This window comes from Pteropus medius, unplaced genomic scaffold (genome assembly GCF_902729225.1).
Source record: "Pteropus medius unplaced genomic scaffold, Ma_sr-lr_union100, whole genome shotgun sequence".
In the NCBI taxonomy this organism is placed as follows: Eukaryota; Metazoa; Chordata; class Mammalia; order Chiroptera; family Pteropodidae; genus Pteropus; species Pteropus medius.
This window is the reverse complement of record NW_024353789.1, coordinates 279,466-292,403: the sequence shown is the minus strand read 5'-3', so window position 1 is coordinate 292,403 and position 12,938 is coordinate 279,466. Positions and strand designations below refer to the sequence as shown.

Genomic DNA, 12,938 nt, shown 5'->3' with positions numbered 1-12,938 from the left:
TTGCAATTCTACCAACAATAAGTGAGTTCTCTTTTCTCCACATCCTCACTAACACTTGTTTTTTGATTTATTGATGATAGCCGTTCTGACAATGAGGTGATAGCTCATTGTGGTTTTAATTTGCATTTCTCTGATGATTAGAGATCTTCAGCATCTTTTCATATGTCTGTTGACCATCTGTATTTCCTCTTTGGAGAAGTACCTATTCAGGTCTTCTGCCCATTTATTAATTGGATTGTTTGCTTTATTGTTGTTGAGTAGTATGAGTTCTTTATATATTTTTGATATTAACCCCTTATCAAATGTATCATTGCAAATTACAAACTGGTACAGCCACTATGGAAAACACTTCGGAGGTAATTCTACCTTTTGACCCAGCAATTGCAATTCTAGGTATCTGTCCAAAGAAAACCAAAACACTAATTCATAAATATCTATGCATGCCTATCTATGTTCCCTGCAGTGCTATTCACAATAGCCAAGTGCCCACCAATAGACGATTAGATAAACAAATTATGGTACATATATACAATGGAATTTTACTCAGCCATAAAAAAATGAAATCCTACCATTTGCGATGACATGGTTGTACCTGGAGGGTATTATACTGAGTGAATAAGTCAGAGAAAGAAAAATACCATATGATTTCACTTAAATGTGGAATCTAAGGAAGAAAAGAAATGAACGAACTAAAACAGACTCATAAATACAGAGAACTAATAGATGATTGCCAGAGAAGAGTGAGTTAAGGGGCGAAAAGGTAAAGGAATGAAGAAGTACCAATTAGTAGTTACAAAACAGTCATGGGGACATACAGTACAGCATAGGGAATATAGTCAATACTGTGGTAATAGCTATGTGTAGAGTAATTGGGTGCTAGAGTAATTGGGAGGATCACTTCATAAACTATATAAATGTCTAACAGATGTAATATATACCTAAAACTAATATGAAAATTTTTTAAAAGTCCATGAAATATAAACTACTTTTATAATTATTAAAATGTAATTTACCTTTAAAAATATAGTGGATTCATTTATATTATTTTTTTTACAAACAATTGGAATGAGTATTGTGTTTTAATTTGATTTCCACACATCCATTGTTATTATATAGAAGTGCAATTGATTTTTGTATGCTGCTTAATTGTTTTTTATTCTCCTTTGTTTTCTGTTGGACAGATCAGGTTTGCTTGTGTTGGTTTAAAAGTTGTATTTTTGTTCTTAGGACCATTTTCAGAGACTTTAAATGTTTGTTTGTTTTATTATTTTCACTAGTTTTACTGGCAAGCAGGAGAGTAGATCTCATGCTGTCATGCCAAAAGTTATCTGGCCTACACTAGTTAACTGTCTTGACTGGAAACTTACCTGGAGAGTCTTGAATGGGGCAAAGACCTGCAGCACGGTGTCATTCTCTCAATCCATCATGTCCCACTACAAGTGTAGTGACCCAATGCACTAATCATCAGATGGTTCCTGTCCTGGCTTCCTCCTACTTCCAAGCAGTCCTTCCTATTCATTTTCCAGGTCCATAGAAGGTGAATCCTGCAAGGCCCATTCAGGCATACTTCTTTTCTGATGGTTGTATATAGATAACCAACTCAGTGGGTCTTGGTGTCCCCAACGATCCGTAAGCAGCAGCTGTGGTGCTGACAGGCTGTGTGTAATCGCAAGTCATGGCCCCCTTTACTGTTGACTGACTTGTGCTGTACTTTCTGAAACTCTGTTCTTCATTCTCATTGTCTCGAGAGTCTTAGAACTAGCACCTACCCAAGCATAAAAGGCCTTTAAAGACCATTTGGTCCTGCAGTTTTTAACCCCAATCACACATTAAAATGACTGAGGGAATTTTTAAAATATCAGCTTCTGGGTCCCCTACCCTAAACCAGTTAAACCAGAATCTGAGGTTGGGACTGGACATAGATGTTTTCAAAAGCTCTCTACAGGATTTAAATGTATAACCGAGTTGAATACCACTGCTCTCATTCAATCCCTTCATTTGCTAACTCCTGGAGAAGGGAAGTGACTTGCCCAAGGCCACACAGAGAGTTAGACTAGTTCTAGGACTTTATACTAATCTCGTTTGACTCACCACTACCTTTATTATCAAGTACATCCTAACTTCTTTCTCTGTCTCATCCATTTATGCTTATAAATTCAGGTCAAGACAGAGCCTCTTTCTTATTGCTATTCATAGTTGCGTAACATTGTTCTTAAACAGCTTCCCCAACTGCACTGTGAGCTCTGTTTGGGCTGAACCTTCTGGGTCTCTGGCTTCTTCTCTCACAGGGCCAGTGGTGGCCTCCACACTCACAGGTGCTCGAAATGGCTGCCCTCCTAGATTTGAATCCTGACACCACCATGTAAACTTTCCTGAACCTGTTTCCTCCTCTGTACTATGAGTTAAAAATCTCTTCCACCAGAGTTGGGTTTACTGTAAAGCTTCAGCTTCAGGATCTCTGACTTGCACAAGCCCCTCCCAAAGCCCTGGGAGAGGCTTTCACAGTTTTGAAGTTGCATTTTTAATTCTTTTTTATAAAGAGAGCCCCCCTGCCATATGTTATCAGCTTCAGACCTCACAAAACTTGGACCTGCTCCTCCCTATCCCACAAAGTTGCTGTGGAAGTTAAATAAGATTCTGTTCGTAAAGTGTAGGACATACAGTAGATGCTCAGTAAATATTAATTCGCTCCAGACCAGCCCAAAAAAGGAATGGAAAGACAAAATAGCAGTTGATATGCTTGTTGCATTCCCCTTTTAATGTTGCATAAATTGTCATTCAAAAGCCCAGCCCCCATTCTAAGGGCCCAGACATGGTGGGAGGGATGCTATGGCACCTGGCTCTCAAGGGAGGCCTCCTCAGCTCCAATGTAGCTATGGATCCAGTCGAGGTAGTGGCCAACTTTGGTATAAATGCCATAGTTGTGGAGGCGCCCACAGCCCTCGCCCCAGCTCACCAGGCCCACCAGGAACCAGGTGCCGTGGAAGGAGGCAACCATGGGTCCCCCACTGTCACCCTCGCAGGCATCCCGAGGGTCCCCAAGGATGCCTGCGCACAGCATGTTCTCAGAGACCCTGTGGTGCATGGCCTGGACACACTCATTGCGAGGGGCCACAGGAATCTTGATGAAATTGAGGACGAAGGTGCGGTTTCTCTTGGTCTCACTGCGATAGCCCCAGCCCGTCACCACTGTCTCCTGGCCAACCTTGGTGAGCTCGCGCTCAGAGAGGCCACTGTCTGGGAGGCAGATGGGAACAATGGTCTGTGAGAAGGTGGCAGGCCGGGCCAGGCGGAGCAGTGCAATGTCATTGTCATTGGTGCTCTTGCTGTAGTTGGGATGCATGAGGACCTCCTTGATGTCCAGGTCCACCTCCCACTTCTCCCTGCGCCGCAGGTCATACTCCCCTGCAGGGCAGAGGGGCTGTCAGAGTGGGCCTGGGGGAGGCTGACACAACGACTGTGCTCATACAGGCCCTGGTGGAGGGCAAGCAATGGGTCCACAGCCGGTGTGGTCAGCATGCATCCCAGGCACCATCATGGGCCACATGTCTGCACTTCAGATCCCTATTAAAGGTAATGGCCCATGAATGTCAATCCTAAAGGGGCAGAATGCTGGTCTGAATTTAGGACTCACTCAGAGATGGAGTAGTGCCAGGGAAGTGACCAGCGGTGAGCAGTTGGCAGGGAAGCCCAAGGCCCCCTGGAAACCTGAGACACAGAGCAGAGCCACAAAGAGAATATATAGAGTAGCTGCAGCTGGAGAGATGAGACTCTCCTGGCAGCAGAGGCATGGCTAGCAGTGCCCAGCCTGAGCACAAGGCAGGGACATGCCATGGTGGAGGCAGAGCAGGAAGAGCAAGACCCAGAGAGGAGGATCAACAGGATCCAGGCTCTGCAGAGAAGAAAGATCTGGGTCACACACAAGAGACAAGGTCCTCTCAGGCATGGCTGATGGTTCCTGGTGGGTTGGGAGGCACCTGGAAATTCCAAGCAGGGCCCCACTAGAGGCCACTGGTCATTGGTTGGTGCTGCAGATAATTATAGGGAACGTGACTCTGGTCATTCTCAATACATCTTTTCCTTCTTTTTTGCATTAAGAATGGAGTGAGAGCCCCCTCCAGAAACTGGTATAGAGTGGGGCCTAGGCTTGGGGATCCCCAAACTGCGGAGAAGCAGTCCATTGCTATGGCAGATGCCAGGGCCCCGCTCCACAGTTCCATTCCCATCAATCTGTATGAAGAATGCCCCTGAGGCGAGGCCATGTGAGTGCCCTGTGGGTCTCTGCATCAGAGGGTTTTGGAGGTCCACAAACACAGCCCGATGCACAGGAGTGGGGGGAAAGATGTAAGGATGTGTTTAACCCCCCTCATTTGCAAACATGTATGTATGAGCACCTAGGCTCAGAGTTAAAGAGGGTACCAGAGAATCCCCTACCTGCAAAATACCAGGTATTACTGTGACTAAAATCCCACCACGGGAGTGGCAGGTTGGGAGCAAATACATCTCTACCCCCAAAACACCTCTGTGGAGCTCAAGCAGCCCCTTGCTCAAGAATCCCCAAGGATAGGGTCCCCAAACCTGGTGCACCTGTCTGGTGCACCCCTCCCTGAGGCCTCTGGTGGCCCCCTCCTGCATGGCTCTAGCCCGCACCGAGCCTGACGGTGAGCTTCTTGGAGTCTTCCATACAGTGGGCAGCTGTCAGCACCCAGGAGGTGTGAATGAGCACTGCCCCACAGGCCAGCTTCTTCTTGGAGTCCAGCAAGATCACCTGGAATAGGGATGGGTAGTGACATCACAGCACTACCTTCTGACAACTTCAAGTCAAGGTCCCTGAGTCTCAGCACAGCCCCTGGCGTGGTTCTCAAACCTGAGGCACCGGAAGCATAGGTAGGTCTTTCCTGGGTTCTCTGACCCTGTGGGCATGGACTTCTGGCCCTTTTATGGCATTTTCTATTTCTGCACAGTTTACAGAGTTGGCTTGTTCCAGGGCTTCTCCCTGCCTTTGCCCATGCTGTTCCTATCTTCTTCCTCAACATCACCCAGAGAGTTCTTCTCACCACTGGGGGCTCAGACTGTACCCTGAGTCCTGTGAAAAGCCTTTGAGGCCCCCAGGCTGCCTTGGGAGACCCTCTCAGGTTCTCTCAGCCCATCCTGCTGGCCTTCTGGCCCTGGTCCCATTCAGCTGCAGTGTGGTTAAGGGCTGACCCTCCCAGATCTGTGAGCTCCCAAAGGCCTGCCAATACACTGCTTAGTGAGTTCTATACCCCAGGGCCTGGCAGAGAGGGGGACCAAATAAGTGTTAGTTCCCATGGTGAAGTTGGAGAGGCTAGAGTCAGCCGTCCCTCCCAGCCCTCTCCCACATGAAACACCTCTGCATCGGCAGGGCCTCTGCCTAAAATCTGACCAGCAGAACATTATCTTTCCAGCTCTTTTTTTTAAACTGGAACCCTCCTTCCTGTACATCCCCCACCCTATCCTTCTCTGGCTGTTCTTCCTTCCATCTTTCCCTAAAACACCCCCTACCCTTAGCACTCACCACCCCTCCACCCCTCCAAGCAAAAATCTCCCTGTTATGAGCTACCCCTCCTCTCACCTGCCAGGGGCTCTCTCCTTGTATAGTCATCTTCCCGTTGACAAGCCGTGGATCTACTTGGTCTGCTTGGTCTGTGCAACATTTCAAGATCTTGCCCTTCTTCTCCATCGGGTTCCATAGCTTCCCACAAGGGAATTTCACTGAAGGTCGGGGAGGCAGTGAGGCACTGTTCCCCACACTGTCAGGCACTGTTCCCCACACTGCCCTCCCATCTTTGCCCACCTTCTGCCTGCAGGTCAGTTTACTGAATTGTTGGGTTAAAGGGATAAATGATGCTTAGGCAAATATATCAACCTACAAATCCCCTTGGGTTAGGCAGTCAACAAACAGTGCCACCTGATGGCAAGAGTCAGACCAAAGAGCATCACTACCTAGCTGAGTGTCCTCAGGTAGGTTGTTAAACTTCTCAGAATTCAGTATTCTCTAGGGATCTTGGGAGCAATCTCTGAGATACATAAGTAAGGCCTTATGCTCGAATGCTACCAACTCCTAACAGAGGTTATAAATTATGGAGAGGAGGAGATGGTCATTCTTGGAGAGCCCCAAAGTTGCTCTGAGCAAGGTTGTGAGGTCCTCTGTCGAGAGGAGCAAGCACCTGACAGAGAACTGAGGACTGGAAGGTCTGCCAGGGTTTGCTTGGGATGGGCTATTCATCTAGGCTGAGATTTAGATGTATGGTAAGGCAATGGGTAACCATCAGCAGGGGAATCGAATGGTGACATTGAATGGAGATGAGACAAGCAACTAAATTCCAGAAGCTGCACAGCAGATGGCCTAAAAAAAAACTTTGTTCAGTAATAGGGGACACCAGATGCTTTCTACCACAGAACCCCTAGAAGACTCGGTGCTTCCGAAGGGTGAAGTGCAGGTGAGACTGTAGGCAAGAATGTTGAGAGTTTATAAGACAAACTGCTAGCGCCCTAGACCTCTGTCCTGACCCCTCATCAGTGACTTGACTCTCCTCTCTCACTGCTGCAGAAGACCCTAGGAGTATTCTCTGCAGAGGGTAAACCAGAGGCTGTGACCTGAGGACTCCAGGCACCACAACAGGAAAGAGTGATGTACAAGGCTGACCAGGAGTCATGCAGACATCTGCAGAGTGGGCAGACACCAGTTGCCCTCCGCACCCTGCTCTGAGGGGCAGGAAGCCAGTCTGGCATCGCTGGAGCATGAGCTTGGGTTCCTCTCGGAAACTGTGTAAAGTGACGACTTCAGGGCCTGGGCATTAGAAGTTCTGCTAGTGATCCTGGTCTACAGATGGTCTTACAGAAAAGCCCACAGGCCACCAGGCATAGGCATTTCTTCGCAACTCCCTATGAATTCTAATTATTTCAAAATACAAAGTTAGAACTTTTTTTTTTTCAGTAAATGGGTTAGAATATAAAGTTGTAGAAAGTTCCCAGAAAGAAGAACAGAGTCAAAGAGATTGGAAAACAGAAGAGAGTAAAATAGATCAATCGAGAGGAAAGGGATCTGAATGATAAGAGGTCCAGAAACAGAGAAAGCAGAGGGAAGATTATCAAAGAAATAACTAAAGAATTGTTCCTAGAGGTAGAAGATATGAATTTCCAAAGGGTCCACCAAAGACACTATACAACGAATGAAAAAGGACACGCAGTGAGGAACAGTCTGCTTAAATTCATTGTAAGAGCTGTAAAACTCTGACTTCTTTGTACGTATATAAATTTGACAAAAATTAAAATGTATACAAAGGAAAACAGGGAGGAAGGCAGAATCATGGTTCTTGTCTCTCCTCAGAGAAGCCAAAAGTAAAGGGGGAAACGGGATGCTGGGCTGGACAAAGTGTCTTAAGAAAATAAAGCCATCCAAGATAGATGGAGGAAGATGCTGGAGGCCTGGCCCCTTAGAGTTTGGAAGATGAGGTACCTATGGGCTCATGCTCCAGGAGTTGTCCGCAAGGTGAGCGATGGCACCTGGAGGTATGCAGGCAGGCAAGTAAAAGAGCAGGCAGGAAGCCAGCAAAGGGCACCCTCCCTTTTCGTTAGCTGACTGCGCTACAGTCGCACCCGAATTGGGGAGGTCCGTCGCCCTCACTAGGACTCAACGCTGTTCCTCGCACACTCGCACACGCCCCGGAGCCGCCCTGTGTCCCACCGTCCCGTATGGTTCGGGGACTCACCGTTGGGCTCGCACTGCAGGTGGTCGTCCCCCAGCAGGTAGCCGGGCGCGCAGCTGCAGCGGCGCCCGCCTCCCTCCTCCAGGCAGTAGTGCGCGCAGCCGCCGTTGTCCACCGAGCAGTTGGAGAAGCGCACCTCTGGGCAGACGAGGACACGAGGAAGGCGCGGAGGGGACGCGGTAGAGCCGCGCGCCAGGCCCTGCCGCTTGCCCGGGGGAGCCCCAACGCCCCCCTCCGCCCCACGCCACACCCCCTGCCCCCCGGCTGCTCTCCCAAGCTCAGCGCACTGCCGGGCCAGGTCCGCCCCTCACCATGCAGGCAGAAGCGGCCCTCCCAGCCCTGGCCGCAGTCACAGCGAAAGCCGCCGATGCCGTCGATGCATGTGCCGTGGCCGCAGCACGCACTGTCGCACGGGTGCTCCGGGGGCTGGACCTTGCACTGGTCGTCGTCTGCGACATGGGGTTTCGGAGTTGTCACCGGTGGCGCCAGCCTCCTCCTCATCCCCGCAGCCGCCCAGATACCTCAAGGAGGAGGGGCGGTGGGCACCGCAGCAAGGAGTCTAGAGAGCACTCACCAAGGTACTTGGACCAGAAGGCCAGCTGTGGAGAGAAGAGGCCTTGTCAGGGGCTGTCGGCACATGTGTGTACACGGGACCCCACGGGGCCCCTCCTGGGTCTGGCCCAGGTGGGGTCGGGCAACCTCTAAGGGGGCAGGAGAGGGAAGGTCTTCCAAAGAGGGGTCACCCCTGCTTTTCGCCAGCTGCTGGTGCAGCTGCACCCTGACTAAGGCCAGCTCCTCCTTGCCCCAGGTTGGCATCTCGGCCCCACATCTCATGAATAACACTCCTCCCCTAGCAGCTGGACGCCTGCTGCCTCAACTGTCTGCTACCACAGCAGCCTCTGCAATGCAAGGGACCCAAGTACCCCCACCTGGCTGCTCTACCTCCTTCTAGCCCTGCACTTCTCACTGGACCTCTCCTGCACTGATCTTTCCCTATGCCAGTGTTCCCAAAGTTGAGCAAGTGCTAGGATCTCATCGGTGAGACACGGAGTGCTGGTTCAGAAGGTCTGGGGCAGCAGTCTGCTTTCTAACCTGCTGCTTCTGCTGCTAGTCTGAGATTTACTACTTGATGCCTACACTATCAATCCCACCCCCTGCAGCATTGGCTCTGCCCCGCTGGCCCAGAGACTTTGGGGTGAGGTGGGGGAGCCACAGGAGGAATGTGATGTGCTCGATTGCACCTGCAGAATATCTTTTTGGCGTCTGCTGAGAAGACAATTTGGGGAAAAGGGCAGCAGGGATCTAGTCAAGGAGGTGGCAGCTGAGGGCCAGAAGACCAGAGCTCCCCCTCAGTCTGGAAAACCCTGAACAGGAAGTGCATCCCTACAACATGAAGGGGACCCCCGGCGGTGGCTCAACTCCCAGGTCCTAGTAGCCCAGAGGTGAGCGCTTGGGGATGGAAGAAGTCTGAGCCTTGTATCAGAAACCTAGCTCTCTTATCAAGACATTTCCACCTTAGGGCCACCATCAAAGGGCTTGGGGGCCAAAGAGGACATAGACTGTTTCCTCAGATCCCTTGAGCAAGCAGATTTTTCCCCTTGAGAATATAAACTGAGGCACAGAATGAGTGTATGTGGACAGACACCAAGGGAGTCCAGTCATACACCCTGATCAGTAGGTTCATGGGTGGAAGCAGAGATGGTGGCCTTTTGGTTACAGAGAGAGAGAGAATTGGGGGTGGGGGGGCAGAGGTGGCTACTAGCTGCAGGTGGAGGGTGGACTGAACTACCTACAGTGGGGTTGGGTGGGCACCTCAGCCTAAGGCTTCCCCAAACTCTCCTCTCCTGGAGTTTATCACAGAGCTCTGTTTCTTGCAGTGCCCAGACCAAGAGTATAGAGCCAGTATCAATTCATTCCACTCACCCAGTTCCAAGCTGGGAGAAAAGGGACCGGTACCCACTGCACCTCCAGATTCCCAAGAGGGCCTCAGTGGTCAGCCCTAGCCTACTCCAGCCAGCCCCAGCTGGCTACCAGCCCACCCCTCAGCCTCATCCTCTGGACCCAGCCAGGTGATCTTACTGTGTGATCCACATTTTTGAAAATCTCCTGGGCCTCCTCGAAGTCACACATCTCCTCCATGCACTCCCGCTCCAGGCTGCTGGGCCGGAGCTCCTCCAGGAAGGAGTTGGCACGTTTGTGGATCCGTAGCACCTGGTGGGCCTGTTCACTGCTGGAGAACACTGAGCCTGGTTTGGGGGGAGAGCGAGCTCACTCTGGTGAAAGGGCCTGAAGTGTGTGTGGGGGGCAAAGTGGGGCCAGCCCAGGGGGTAGTTATGATTCCAGGTCACAATTCTCTCCCCTCTCCTCTGCTTTCTTCCTCCACTAGAATAGGTGGCTCACCACTGGCCCATAGGAGACTTGACTGTTTGGACTTCCTTTTGAACCGCAACCTGACCTCTGTGTGACCTTGACCCAGTGTCTTTACATCTCTAAACCTTAGTTTATTCATCCAAAATGAGGATGTTTTACCGTATTAAACGAAACAGTCTAATAGTCTAATAGCTGGCACAAATGAGCACCAATGTCGCATACCATGTACTGTTGTTATCAAAGTTAAATCTGTCTCATGGTTCTCTGAATACATCTATGCAACCCTATCTTGACACTATCCTTTGCTTCTCTCTCCCCTCCCCTCCACGACCTTTCCACTCATCCAGCATTTCCCACATTCCTCCCCTTGGGTAGGCACACCTGGAAGATAGCAGACCTGTCACCCAGTGAGTGTCGCCACATGTCTCCTGGGCTCTGAGAGGTGTCTATCCTGGGTACAGGGGGATAGCTGGGATGGAGGAATCAAGTCAAGGGAGTGTGGAAGAGAAGCTGGGAAGAGATGCAAGGGCCAGGAAAGGAAGATATGTCTGAGCTGAGTCTGACAGTTGAACCAAGTAGACCACAGGTGAGAGCTGGCAGGGAGGAGGAGAGGGAACCCCAGCAGAGAAGCAGCTCCAGATCAGGCTTAAATAGAAGGAATCGCCTGGTGTGGCTCTAGAACAGGTAGGGGCTGTAGAATAAACTGGGTAGCTCATTCTTTCTGCAGGCCTCCCCAGCATCCTGCCTCTTCCTGTTAGCTGCAGGAACCAGGGAAGGAGTTGGGGCAGGGTTTTAGGAGAACAGGCCATTTGGGGCTGTGTGGCTCTGGTGTGGCCTGGCCTGGGCCTGGGGCTTTCACAGTTGAGGGAGTAACAGGTAGAGCTGAAAGGTCCAGGAGACTCCGTGGCCCACTCCCCAGGGTGGAGGAGAATGTGACTCCCATGACCCAGGGTTCCCTGCCGTTATCACAGCATCTGCCCTCCAGCCAGGGAGGCTGCTGCTGTGTCCCAACAGCTAACTCAACCTGCCTCTCACCTCACCCTGAGGCTCTGAGGGGGTAGTGGAAGGTGTGAAGGCCCCCGGGGTCCTGGGGGGTGGGGGGTGGGGAGGAGGAGTGGCCTTACCAGGATTAACTGGTGTGCTGGAAATTCCCCAGATGGTCAGGAAGAGTAAGAGGCTTGCCAGCTGCCACATTCCGGAGTTGCTGACACCTGTCTGAGGAGAGTTTCTGAGCTTTCGGCAGCCCCACCAGCCCTGCTCTGCCTGCCACCCCCCAGACAGGAGCCAAATGAAAGGGCCTCCCATGTGTGCTGATTGTCAGGGCAAAAGCTAGGATTGGGGATCCCTGTCCACTAAGCAGACAGCCACCTGGCACTTCGTTCTCCTCCCTTTGGGGCTAAGGTCACACCACCTGTGCTGAGTCTGAAGGGAGAAGAGAGAAAATGAAAAGGGCATGGAGTCCCCGGTGAAGATCAAAGGGGACTTGGCAGAGAAGGGCCATGGCAAGTGTGCCCAGAAAGTTCATGTCCTCCCCATTCTGTGCTCAGTGTTGGAGCAGGGAGCAGTGCCTTTGCTGATCTACTGGGCAGGCCATGAGTAATAGCTAACATTTATTAGACATTCATGGTGTCTTTCAGGCAATTTGTACATGGTGCAGAGGGCAGGACACCAAATCAGACCACTTAGTGCAAATCCCAGCTCCAGGACAGTAACACTGGGGCAAGAGACCTAACTGCTTCATGCCTCATTTTTGTCATTTGTAAAATGGATAGAAAAATTGTACTTCTGCCTTATATGGTTATTGTGAGAATTAAATAAGTTAATCCACAAAAAGCTCTTAAAATACAGTTTGCACATAGCACATGCTCAGTAAACATTAACTATTATTATCTCAGTTAAGGCTCACAGCCACCTAAGATATAATAGGTTTGATATTGTCACCCTATTTCATGGAGGGGGAAATTGAGGCTCAGAGGTATGAAGTAGTTTATGAAAAACCCATAACTAGGAGGTGGCAGAGCTCAGACTCAAGCCCAGGCCTGTGTGGCTCCAGGCCTAGGAACCTTAACTCCTTCCCCAAACTACTGGGTACCCCACAAGACCACAGAGGTAGCCCTGCCAGCTCAAAGACAAGAGCCTTCCACTGCCTCCAAGACTGAGTGCGAAGGCCTGCCTGCCCCATCTGCACCCTCATCTGACCTCATTCCCCACCATCACTGACTCTGAAGCTGTTTCTGATATTCGTTTAAACCAGAGGCCCCAGATTTAGAGGTGAGGTAGAGAGGGAAGAATGGAGGGTCCCAGGCTCTAAGCTGCCTCCGGTGATGGCTCTGGGCCCTGGAGGTCCTCAGCCAACTCCCACTTGCCTCAAAGTCTGGAAAGAAGGCCCCTTGGAACTGCGGCACCCAGGCTGAAGGAATGCCAATCAGTGCCTTGGCCTGGCTGGTAGCAGAGCCCCAATTTCCCTTCGCCCCAAGCTCCAGCTAGTCTCTCAAACCCTGAAGGATCTAGCCCTCACCCCGGCTCAGCCCTCCTCTGGCCCACCTCACAGACCTGCCTGGAAGGGGACTTACTGGGGTGGGCCGTGGAGAAACTGCAAAGTCGCCCTCCTGCCGCCATGACAGCCTGGAACTCAAGTTAATCCATAACTGCAAATATTTGCTTGCTTGGCGCTCAGTGCTGAGGCCTCCCTCTTTACAGATAAACAAACAAGTTCCTAGCTCAGAATGTCTCGGGTTGCCCAAAGCCCACCTTGCCCCCACAATGGTGCCATCCAAGAGGAAGGGAGAGGAGGGATGGACACCGTCAAAACTGCACACAGATGTGGTCTCTTTTTAG

General features: G+C 50.7%; 1 protein-coding gene and 1 long non-coding RNA gene across 3 annotated transcripts; one reads left to right on the top strand and one right to left on the bottom strand.

Moving 5' to 3' along the window:
- The first annotated feature begins 1,048 nt into the window (after window positions 1–1,048).
- LOC120593432 (uncharacterized) lies at window positions 1,049–7,441 on the top strand. Its single transcript, XR_005650364.1, has 2 exons — window positions 1,049–2,362; window positions 6,572–7,441. It is a non-coding gene; the product is annotated as an uncharacterized LOC120593432 (long non-coding RNA).
- On the bottom strand, window positions 2,728–12,737 carry PROC (protein C, inactivator of coagulation factors Va and VIIIa). 2 transcript variants are annotated; one of them, XM_039851259.1, is made up of 9 exons: window positions 12,674–12,737; window positions 11,225–11,311; window positions 9,810–9,976; window positions 8,305–8,329; window positions 8,042–8,179; window positions 7,734–7,868; window positions 5,594–5,733; window positions 4,651–4,768; window positions 2,728–3,405 (listed from the first exon to the last, which is right to left on the bottom strand). In XM_039851259.1, exons 1-9 carry the CDS (start codon window positions 12,717–12,719, stop codon window positions 2,828–2,830), a joined length of 1,434 nt encoding a protein of 477 aa, XP_039707193.1. In that variant the 5' UTR covers window positions 12,720–12,737; the 3' UTR covers window positions 2,728–2,827. The 2 variants fall into 2 exon arrangements, with proteins under 2 accessions (XP_039707193.1, XP_039707194.1); XM_039851260.1 differs by having other exon boundaries at window positions 11,225–11,315; window positions 12,674–12,736.
- Window positions 12,738–12,938: the final 201 nt, after the last annotated feature.